Source organism: Thunnus albacares, chromosome 16 (assembly GCF_914725855.1).
Source record: "Thunnus albacares chromosome 16, fThuAlb1.1, whole genome shotgun sequence".
Classification (NCBI taxonomy): Eukaryota; Metazoa; Chordata; class Actinopteri; order Scombriformes; family Scombridae; genus Thunnus; species Thunnus albacares.
The window spans coordinates 24187580-24199866 of record NC_058121.1 but is presented as its reverse complement, the minus strand read 5'-3'; the positions used below and the strand labels follow the sequence as shown (position 1 = coordinate 24199866).

The 12287-nt window shown below is 37.5% G+C and overlaps 1 protein-coding gene across 2 annotated transcripts in view; it reads right to left on the bottom strand.

Annotated features, from left to right (window-relative positions):
• Positions 1–3598: 3598 nt before the first annotated feature.
• The window catches only part of si:ch211-202p1.5 (uncharacterized protein LOC103909337 homolog), a 35836-nt gene continuing 27147 nt past the window's right edge, over positions 3599–12287 (bottom strand). For both annotated transcript variants that reach the window (XM_044376196.1, XM_044376197.1), the window contains 2 exons: positions 7459–7578; positions 3599–7361 (listed from right to left, as the gene is read on the bottom strand). In XM_044376196.1, coding sequence (XP_044232131.1) covers positions 7262–7361; positions 7459–7578 — 220 coding nt within the window. In that variant the 3' untranslated portion in view covers positions 3599–7261. The remainder of the gene's footprint in view (positions 7362–7458; positions 7579–12287) is intronic.

Genomic DNA, 12287 nt, shown 5'->3' with positions numbered 1-12287 from the left:
CCAGTACAGCAATGTAAAAATACTCCATTACAAGTAAAGGTCCTGCATGATAAATCCTACTACAGTAAAAGTATATAAGTATTATGAGCTTGATGTAGTTAAAGTATTGCAGTAAAAGTAGTGGTTTGGTCCCTCTGACTGATATATTATTATATATGACATCATTAGATTATTAATACTGAAGCATCAGTGTTAGAGCAGCATGTTACTGTTGTAGCTGCTGGAGGTGGAGCTAGTTTCAACTACTTTATATACAGTTAGCTAGTTTAGTCCAGTAGTCCTCAACCTAGGGGTCAAGCCCCTCCAAAGGGTCACCAGATAAATCTGAGGGGTCGTGAGATGATTAATGGGAGAGGAAAGAAGAAAAAACAAAGTTCTGATACACAAATCTGTTTTCAGACTTTTCTCCTGTCTTTGATTCTTGGTGAAATATTGGATCATTTGGACATTTGTTGAAATGAAAGCATGTGAGAAGTTTAGAGGGAAAAATCACTATTTGGTGGAGCTGTTAACAACTCATAGACATCTGAAATGTGACCCCGACTACACACTGCTTTTTGTAAGACGCCAAAAGCCAAAAAGGTTGGAAACCACTGGTTTCATCTTTAACAATGTGTTGTATTTTAAAAGCTTGTTATATTATCCATTGTGTCAGATCTTCATCTGAAAAGTAACTAAAGCTGTCAAATAAATGTAGTGGAGTAGAAAGAACAATATTTCCCTCTGAAATGTAGTGGAGTGGAAGAATAAAGTAGCATCACATGGAAATACTCAAGTAAAGTACTTAGGAGGGGAGAGTTCATGCAGTGATGCAACTTTCCCACCAGGTGGTGGTATTGTAAAGGAATTAGATGATGGGAAATGAACACCAGCTGACAGTAGCTGTTTCTGTGTTTCTATAAATTCAGTTGGCTTCATTAAATATCAGGATTCACCTCTGAGGCTTGTAGATTGAAATATTTTCCCTCAGAGTAAATCCACTCAGTCATTAAATTGTCTGCTGGCCAACAGACTCGAGCCAAACATGCACTTAATTTTCACAAATCATCAAACTCGATTATTCATCTTACTTATTTAATTATCATTGTGAAGTGTATACTCCCGCTGGATGAACATTTTATTTATCCAGATGTGCAGCTGCTCAGGAGCACTTTGGTGTTTAAGAGATGACGTTACTGATTTATTACAAAAATTTTAGAGTTAGAGTAGCTACCACTGATGAAACAAGAACCTGTAATAACAATGTAAGATGTAAAAAGGTTCTGCATTCAAAATGTACAGTTAAAGTATGGAGGTATTAAAATGTACTTAAAGGGGACATATTCTGCTTTTTCAGATTTTCTGTTATTTATATCCTGTTCTGATGTCAGATGTTAAACATGGTCAAAGTTCCAAAACTTGAGGTGAACGTATGTAGAAGCTCCATGCAAGTCAAACACCGAGGCCTGATCTGAACGCTTCTTTTGCAACGTTTCTTTCTACCTTGCTGACAAGCTGACGTGGGCTTGTCGCACATGCCCATATACAGCTGTCCAATTCTGTAGCCTTGGTTGCTACGGTTGTTGTTGAGGTGTTTCTATGTGTTGTTCACATTGTCCACTTTTAAATTTCAGACTTTATTCAGCTCCAACGTGTATGGATGGATTTGAGACGTTGACATTTGGAGTAAAGAAGGAGAAAAAGAAGTGAAATCCTGCTACTGTAGTTTGTTTATGTCGCCTACTTAAATTGTGAACCCGTCCTTTCAGCAATTATTTACTATTTACAACACCCAAGACTAAAAGTCAAAATAGCACATTGAATGTGTTCAGTAGGATAAGTGAAACATCAGTGTACCGGTCTTGTATTACCACAACAATTGTAAAGCTTTCTTTCAAAAAGTCTTTTAAACAGGCTTCAAAATGCCATAATGTCGTTCACACAACATAAAAAAATTGGACTTTAGGAATTCTGCGGAAGTGCCAGTAGTTTTTCTTACTTCTGGAACAGAACCTGGAAGTTTTGGTTTCACTTCGGCACCCCATTGCTCATGTTCATAAATGTTTTTAGGAGGAAGAACAAGTTAGTCCAAACTCAGCCAGGGGCTAAAACAGCGAGTCATGTCAGCCAATATGTTCATCAATATTAGAGAAATATGGCAGTTCCCACTGGATCAACCTTAAAACTGTCTAGTATATACAGTAAATATCAGCAATATGTCATTCAGAAACAGAAACAATAAAAACAGCATCACCAAACCTGTATAAAATCAGAGTTATGTGTTAAAGTAATGGAATCACAACACTTGGATAGCATTCAGTGGTTGTTTTTAATGTGTTTAAGCTATTAAAAATATTTAACAAAATAAATATCCTGCAATAAAATAATCAACATACATATATGATGTTATACATTTTAAAAGGCTTGTGTTCAGAACATCCTACAAAAGCTTTTTTGTTTGTTTGTTTGTTTGTTTCTAAAGGTGAACATCAGGACAAAATGAAACCAAGAGCTCTGTTCCACAACCGCTGATTTCATCATATGTATTAACAACATGATGAAATATTATTCATCTTACAGTAAATGTTTTTATTCCATATATGCTGCATGATGTGTTTTTAATTACAGGATAACAGTCATTTATCTCAGCAGGTGGAGATATTCTTGGAGAGAAACTCGTGTGTGTGTGTGTGTTTGTGTGTGTGTGTGTGTTTGTGTAATCGAAGATGTTCTACGGTTTCATTCTGGAACAAAACTCTTTCAATGTTTCACTTGGCGCCATTTTTAAGTACTCCACTCATCGATTTGAGCGTGAGGAGGTTTGGATAACAGCCTTTGTTAAAGTTCATCGTTTTTTTTTTTGTTTTTTTTTCCCCGTCGCGGTGTGAGTGCCGTGTTACAAAAAACAGAAACCAGCATGAATGAAATCGAAGCATCGGCTCAGATTGATTGACGAGACTCTGAGCTCAGAGCTCGCTGGGGTTGTTGAAATGAGGCCTCACAAAGGAGTATTATTAAGAGAGAGGCCTTTCAACATGCCCGTCTTTATCCTGCTGAACTGATACTGGGTACTCATCAACCTTGATGTGACCTCTGACCTCTTGGAGAGCAGCTGGTCTATGTGGTGATCAATCAACCATCAGCTGCTGATAAACTGATGGAAAACAGAGGACAGTTACTCAAGAAGTGAATGAGTTCATTTGTCTTAATGAGTATCTGGTTATATTGTCATCTTGTTGTTATATTGTTCCTCTAGAATTAAAATTATGTAGTTTATACAAATGTCTGTTTTGTACAAGTGACATTTAGGTGTAACTTTAAAGGGAGAAAAAGTCACATAGCATTAAGTGTGTTTCCATCCTCCCATTTTTATGCACGTTTTCAGTTTGCGCATTAAAGAAATTGAGTGGAAACGCCAGAAATTTACAAAAGAAAAAGTTGAAATCAGTGTAAAAAGAGTTTCCTGTTGTCTGAGGTGTAAAAGTAGTTGTGTGGATAAAAAGCAAATGTAAACAGACGTAGTGAATAAATGATGACGTACACGAAGCATGTGACTTAAACTTAACTGAAGAGACGAAAACATCAGATCTGTGCGGAGTGATGTCATATTACCATCATGTTTTCCATCATTTGAGCTTTGGTTGCCGCTCTTTTAATGACATCATCTCGTTGTGTTCTCTTCCTCTGTAGTGGTTTAACGGCATCGACTGCAGAATTAGCGCCACCAACTGTTTATCTCCTAATATTCACACAACAGGAATGGACGGAAACAAACATTAACTTGAATTTTCTTTTGCAGAATTTCTTGAAATTCGGTTAAAATTTGCGCCACATTTGGATGGAAAGGTACATCAGCTGAGATGCATTATGACATTTAACTTAATTATGAGTCTACGGCGCCCATCGAGGTTACATGATAGAAAAAATACTGATGTGGAAATCTGTGAATGGATTGATTAACTGCACAGTGAGTGTTCAGTCAAGATGACTTCATGGAAAGATAAGACTTCTACGGAGCCTCAGAAGTCCTGAAAGATGAGATAGATGAAGATATTAGATCTTCTTCCTCCTTATTAGAACATTTTTAACTCACTGCTGCTCTCTCTCTCATCAGGAGTTAAAAAGCTCTTTCCATAAATGTCCTGTCATGTCTGAATAAAGCTGTAAGTAACACTGATGTGAAAGTCTCCTCTGTCTGAATAACAAAAAGCCGTCACTTGAACAGATAGATGAAGCCAGTAATTTTACATTTTCCAGTCTGAAAAGTATTGCATTCACCAAAGAATAAGTATCCCATAATTGCAAGAAAACCATCTTGTAATTTATCATTCATCCCACTATTTAAGAAGAAGCATGTTATGTCACAAAATAACGCGGATGGTATTATTATTATTATTATTAGTTTAATCAGACATCCTGGTGATGTAATGTCGTCATGTGCATGAGGTTGACTTGGTGAAGTATGTGAAATAAAGAACAGTATCTTTATTATTATAATTACGAACCTTCAACTGTGTTTTCTTACTGCTAAGCCTCTTGGGAGTTGTAGTTGAATACTGACAAATGAATCCTTGTTTTATCAATGTTAAAATCTTACTGTCAAATACAAGTAGTAGATATAAATCTATATTAAGTTAGCGTCTTTGCAGAAAGTCAAAGAAAATTGAATATTAGGGATATTTATGGAGTCTTCCTGGTGTTGAAGGAAAAAAATGTGAAGTAAACTTAATTCGTTCACTTAATTCTTATATTTTCTTTTGTGGCCTTAAGTAACTACAGATAATACAGAAGCCCATTATGCCCAATACGGTCCAGGTGATGGGTGTCAGCAGGTCAAAGGTCAGGTCACCACTCCCTGCCCTTAAAGACAGATTATATACTGAGGAGATGATGATGGTGAAAGTACTTAATGCTGTTGTTAAATGTTATTCTGGTTATGTTCCATAGAGGAAGATTAGACACTGTGACTATACTACAGTGTACAGTAAATAAACATTTCTGTATTTCCTATATCTCTTTGCGTCTTTTTCAGGGATACTTTGACATGTTGGAGGAATAAGTAAAGGTGCTAACAGGTATAAATAAAACACTGCTGTAGACTGACTCACATATTACTGCGGTGTTGTTGAATCCAAATAGATTTTCCAAAAACAACAACAACACATTTCATTAACAAACTGTAAAACTGAGACAGATATATTATTATTCACATTCAGACAAAGACTCTAAAGCTTAAAGAATAAGATGACTGACCGTCAACTACAGAACGCTCTGGTTATAAAACCTCATAACTCCAGTTCAAATGTGATAGAATAATTAATGGACCAGTATGGTTGGTTTGACATGATGTTCGTAATTTATACTTCATGTTATATTTTAGGACCATTTTCAGTGGGTACCAGAACATGTTTAGCCTCATTGTTTTCCTTTCATTTCAGTACTCTGTGACACCTACAGAGACATGAAACATACTTGAGATGAGTAATCCATTACAGTCGATTTTAAAAATAATTTTCTCTTGTCTATGCACAGCAGGGAAAGCAGGGACTATTGTATTCTGTATGTATACTACTGTACTTTTCACCAAGTTCATATTAGCTTATTCTCTGTCAAAAGTTAAAACCTAAAAGATGACGACAGACCACTGCGAGACAAAAATCAATCAAAGAATCTGGAAATTTCTAGAGTAAAGTCGATGTATTATGAAGAGAAAGTCATACTGTTTTGAGAATTAGAGAAAAAAAGTCAGTGTTACAAGTTTAAGTTGTAAATAAAAATAAAAAGTTATACATTTTTCAAGAATAAAGTCATAATTTTACAAGAAATAGTTGTAATCGTACAAGATGAATTTGTACTTTTCCACAAAAAGTTGAGATTTTGAGATTAACTTACAAAACTAACCCCCAAAAAAGCTGTAATAAGTCAAGATCAGGTTGCAATTTTATAGAAAAAGCAATATTTTAAGATAAAGTTGCAATTTTACACAGACATAGTAAAAGGCGTAATGTTTTAAGTTAGCATTTTTATGAGAAAAAGTTGTAATTTGTCTAGAAAAAAGTTGTAATTTTACAGGAAAGTCTTAGAAAAAGGGTCATATCTTCTGAATAGAGTAATTGTATTGTAATACACATCGACAGTTGAAACTATTACAGTCAATAACTGTAATAGTTTTAGGAAATACTAAAACATGCCCATGTAAACCAATCTATGTATCCGCTCTAATCTTAACATACAACATTGCTCTTGAAATATAGCTTCTTTTTCTCATGATGACTTTACTTTCATAATATCATGACTTACAATTTATATGACTTTATTTTTGATATATTTCTGCTTATTGTAATTTTACAACATTTCTTAGTAAAATTAAGGTCTTTATATCACAATAGCACATCTGTATCCCATAATATTATGACATTTTCTCATAAATTTATGACCTTGCATTCAAAATTGCTTTATTATTGAACTCTCAGTGGTCAGTGGTCATAATACTCTATTGGAGAAGACATAAAGCAGTCCTTATAAACCATCACTTAGAGCTTATATGCCAGAACTCTTTATCACAGAGATTTAAAACTGTCTGTTACCAAACAAATACAACATTGTTATTGTCAGTAATTGGTTGCTGTGATCACCTCTGTAAGTTTCAAGACTCTGCAAATGCTTCTCTGTTTGGTCAGTATTGTATGTTTTTTACAGTTAAAAAAACCTTTAAAACTAGCTTGGACAAACTCAAAAGTATGGTGGTCCTGCTAAAAACAAGACTGTCACTGCCTGAAAACATGTTGTCATTTTGGAGATGTGAGGTTTTTTCAGCCGGAGCTGTGTTTTGAGTTTGGATTAAAAGCAGACTGTACTGACACTTCACAGGAAAAATGTTGAATTTAAAAAAAAAAAAAAATTGTAAATTTCTGTGCCTTCCTCCCCAAGGCTGTATAAGTTCTGTGAGCAGCCTCAATTTAAATGTTTTCCCGTCCCTCAGAGCTACAAAGCAGCTGAGATCATCCGGTAACAGAAAGGTCACAGCTTCAACTCTTCCCCTCCCATATAAATTTAAAGTGTCTCTGAGCAGGACAGTGAACTCCTGCTTATCCTGCTTTGGATCAAGACACCAGCCAAATTTAAAAAGGTGAGCTCGTCAGCGGTCAGCACTCCTTATCCAAATACTTAACCATCACTTCAATTCACATAAACACACACACACTATATTTCCAAACTGCCATCAGGGCAGCCAGACTAGCAAAAAGGTCCTTTTTTGTTTTTTCTGATGTATAAAGGAAATTCAGGTCTGATGTTTGAGTGCATGTCGGCTCCGCTTTTCCCAGAACGCAGCTTTGAATCTCTTCTTGTCAGTCTTCCTCTTCACCAGAATGTTTTCGCCTCTGAGGAACAAAAAACAATATGGAGGTGTTTCATTAGTCTGTGTTCCCTCTCTGAGAGTATGGGAATTACTTTATGTTTTTGATTGTGTGTCCTCACTCTGTTTGTGTCCGGATGGAACAGAAATTCATACACTCAGCATCCTGTCTGTTTGTGCAGAGGCAGCGGTTGAGCTCCCTCCTGAGTCGCACTGAACCAAATCCATAAGGAACCACGTGGCTGCAAGACATTAAAAAAAAAAACAAAAAAAAACCCCAAAACAAAACTAAAGTCAGTGCAAAAAGTACACAAAATTCACTGTCATATCCTCTCACACTGTTAGACCTGATCAAGAGTATCAGCATCAGCTTTAGTTCCAACTGAAATCACAGTCATCATCAAATTCAATCATCCCTCTTTGCAGTCACAAACAATGTCACCATATTTTTTATTATTATTTTAACTATAAAAAATTTGGAAAAGTAAAAAGTTTCTTTGGGGAAAAACTCCCAAATGCTCTTTTTTGGAGGGGCGTGTCAGTATCTGTGTTTGATTGACAGAAGCTGGAGGGGCGTGATGTGTCTGTGTTTGATTGACAGAAGCTGGAGGGGCATGACATGTCTGTGTTTGATTGACAGCAGCTGGAGGGGCGTGACGGTGTCTGTGTTTGATTGACAGCAGCGGGAGGGGCGTGTCGGTGTCTGTGTTTGATTGACAGCAGCTGGAGGGGGCATGTCGGTGTCTGTGTTTGACAGCAGCTGGAGGGGTGTGTTGATGTCTGTGTTTGATTGACAGCAGTGGGAGGGGTGTGTCAGTGTCTGTGTCTGATTGACAGCAGCTGGAGGGGCGTGTCGGTATCTGTGTTTGATTGACAGCAGCTGGAGGGGCATGTCAGTGTCTGTGTTTGATTGACAGCAGCTGGAGGGGCGTGACGTGTTTATGTTTGATTGACAGCAGCTGGAGCGGCGTGTTGGTGTCTGTGTTTGACGGCAGCTGGAGGGGCATGTAGGTGTCTGTGTTTGATTGACAGCAGTGGGAGGGGCATGTCGGTGTCTGTGTTTGACAGCAGCTGGAGGGGTGTGTTGATGTCTGTGTTTGATTGACAGCAGTGGGAGGGGTGTGTCAGTGTCTGTGTCTGATTGACAGCAGCTGGAGGGGCGTGTCGGTATCTGTGTTTGATTGACAGCAGCTGGAGGGGCGTGTTGGTATCTGTGTTTGATTGACAGCAGCTGGAGGGGCGTGTTGGTGTCTGTGTTTGACTGACAGCAGCTGGAGGGGCGTGTCGGTGTTTGTGTTTGACAGCAGCTGGAGGGGCATGTAGGTGTCTGTGTTTGATTGACAGCAGCTGGAGGGGTGTGTCGGTATCTGTGTTTGATTGACAGCAGCTGGAGGGGCGTGTCGGTATCTGTGTTTGATTGACAGCAGCTGGAGGGGCGTGTCGGTGTCTGTGTTTGATTGACAGCAGCTGGAGGGGCGTGACGTGTCTGTGTTTGATTGACAGCAGCTGAAGCGGCGTGTCGGTGTCTGTGTTTGACAGCAGTTGGAGGGGCATGTCGGTGTCTGTGTTTGATTGACAGCAGTGTGAGGGGTGTGTCATGTCTGTGTTTGCTTGATAGCAGTTGACAAAGCTAAGATTAGTTTGCTAATATCTGATGTAATATGAGATATGGTCAACATATCTGACCTGACACTACATTTCACAGAAAAAATACAATACACCTCAAATTACTAAACCAATAACATTAGACTAAATGACCAAATAATATTGGTTAGCTTAGCATAATGAGATATTTCCCACTCACTGTAAACTACATCAATACTACTAATTCTAAAACACACATTTCTCAGGTATACAGATAAAAAAAACAAAAAAACAAAGTCACACCTACATTCACAAAGGATTGAAATTTCACTTTATTTTATCTCTTGGCTCCTAAGTAACTTTTGGAAATTATGTTACAGCTGTTATAGTCATTTCCTACTCATTGGATGGTGCTACAGATGTTTCCTGGCAAGCAATTTACTTAAGTTTTTACTAGATAAGATATTTGTGAAGTTTTAATGGTGCAACCTGATTTTTTAAAATCACTAATTTGAAACTAGTTATATGTTACTTTACACACAAACTTAGAGATTAGCTGTTGCAACACATCTTGTAGTCGTGTCCACTGTGAATATAAATCCATGCAGCCTCTGTTGTTAATTTAAGATTCATCATCTAGAGAACATGCATGTCTGTAAAAACGACATAGGTGATATATTCTGTAATTATCAGTGTTAATCCCATATTAGCATATCATCATGTTTCCCAAGATTTATTGCTTCAGCAGACTCTCAAGTTTCTTTTACTGCAGTGTAGTTGCACTGTGTCATTGTGCTGCTAATCTGTCTGGTGCCAGTGTAACCACTGTGAAGGCTCCCAACCAGCCTGCAGCCGGCAGCAGGTTGGAGGTGGATCCACTGCTGGATTACTGGCAGGGTTGACTAGAAAACTGCCAGCAGATGCCAGTGGCTTAACAGCACTACATTTATGTCACAACAAGACTATACCTTAAAATACAACTCATGTTTCTCCTTTACTATTTGTAAATCACATCAAATATAATCACATAATTGAATTTCAAACAGTCTGAATTTAAATTTCGGTCCAGTTGTGACAAATCTTTTAATAAGGCTTTGTGTCTTTTTTCCTCCTTAATTGGCACCACATCTGGCTCCCATTTCCTCTTTTGTGGCCGTTGATTTAAATGTGACCCTTTCATCTCCCATTCCTCCTCTGCTGTCCGCTGTCCTTCATCACTCCTGGCTGCTCATTTCTGCTTTATCATTTATCTTTTATCTCAACACTTTGTTAACATTCATATTGTTTTGATAACTCTGTTGGCTCCACTTTCTTCTTTACGTCTAATTGCATATGTCAAAGGGTCAGTGAGCTGAACCTGTTTTAGTTATTGTTTTTACTTTGATTCCATACATGACGAATAAATCTAAGTGACCTGAACTATGTGAACTGTAGCTGAATGAGTTATGGTTCCACTGCACCAAAATCCTGTTGGACTCATCTGCTTCACTTAAATCTTTTCAAAGCTGTGTTTCATACTGTGGATGGGTTAAATGCAACCCTACTATACTGATATCAGACGATTCTGCAAAACCCTGGATTACATTCAATTTACTCTTCTTTCACAACATCTGCACATGGAAAAAGCAGCATGGTTAAGGTGAGAGGGGGACTGCGGTTATGGTTAAAATGACTGAACATTAATTGTCAGGTCTCCTGAACGAAAGTCATAACATGCCCGACCTGCATTTCATTAAGGCCTCAGATGAACCGCTTGTCGGATTGTCAAACAGTTTCAGAAACCTCCTCCACCCTACATCTGACAATCACTCCCACTTCATGCCATGATTTGCCAGGTGTTCGGAGGTTTGAACTTCTCTTTCAGGCTCTCCTCTTTCATTCTTCACACTACGACTACTTCTGTCACTTTTTTTGTGAACAACTGAGTGTAACACCATGATTGTCCTCAAGGAGAGAGTGTCTGAAAGGGTGCTCTGTTGTTTAAATTTGTAGGATTCTTTGTGTCGAGACTACAAAGATACACAATGACAGAGTTTTTGCAGAGAGCTTTGCAGTGTGCTCGTTCAGGTAGAAACAACTTATACCTTTATGTGCAGTCAGGTGACACGTTTTCAACTCAGATTACAACAACATCAGGTTGTCTTGCAGTTGTAAATTAAATTATAAAGTTTTGGTCATATTAGTTTGTTTAGAAATGGCTCCAAAGACTAATAACGATCACGTTTTCAGTCTCTAAAGAGAATAGCTTTATCTTCCACAGAACTACTTGCCATTTTCAAATATAGAAAATCGCCAGCCTTATCCTTATGTTTCCTCTGCTAATATTCATAGTTGGGTGCTCATTATTATAGTTTTTTAGTTTTAAATTATGGGATTTTTGGAATAGATTAAAAATATAATTTGCAATAGAAGCCCTCTGCGCTGTGCTCATTGCAAGAGGACCATGTTCAGTGTAAAACGCTGTTTTCAGCATCTTCTTGAGGCAGGAAACAACAACTTTACGATTTGTGGAGACATAAAATCTTGGTGAAAACTTAAACTGATGTGCCACTTTTCTGGTGGAAACCTGTGTGATGCAGACAAGCCCCGACACAATAGAAGAGATTTCTATTCTGAAAAAGATCTAATAATCCAATTAAAGGTTGCCTTGGTCCAGACCTTTGGATCTGCTCATATTTTTCATAATATTTGCTGTTTTACATATATACAGTATATACAGTATTATATATATATAAATGATAAAATATTTGTTTTATTAGTGTGTCTGTGAGTGTGTTTGATGATTGTTTTGTATGAACTAACAGTCTTATTGTGATTTTGTGTAAAAGTAATCTGTTATCACATCTTTATCTCAATGACATTTCCTGATTAAGCTTCAGTATTATTTGTTAAAATGGGTGAAAATCAAGATACTTATTATTTCCTTGTGAAATTTTAAATACTATCAGAGCAGGTTTGTAGAGAAAGAAAATTCTGACATTTTGAAAGCTGTCATATTTGGATCCTAAAATTTAAAAAAAACTCACATTTGAAACAAAAGTGTATTTTTACACTGCAGGAGGTGCTGCAGAGGAAAACTCTGTGTGGCCCTCAGGGTTTAGTGGTGTAGTTAGTCACAGCCACTGCCGTTTAAAAAGGTCTTTATGATGAAGGCAGGAAGATTGCTTTTTACCACGCTGCTATGTTTAGATTAAACTAACAGTCTGAGGCTTAGTGAGAGGGTCCCACCACTGCAGGAGCTGTTTTTATCTCTTCTCTGGAAGCTATTTTGGTGACACCTCTCAAGTTAATTAATTTCGAATGTGACTTATTGGAATGACATGGAGACACCTACAGCACAGTATCCTGCAACATACTCAAAAGAAAA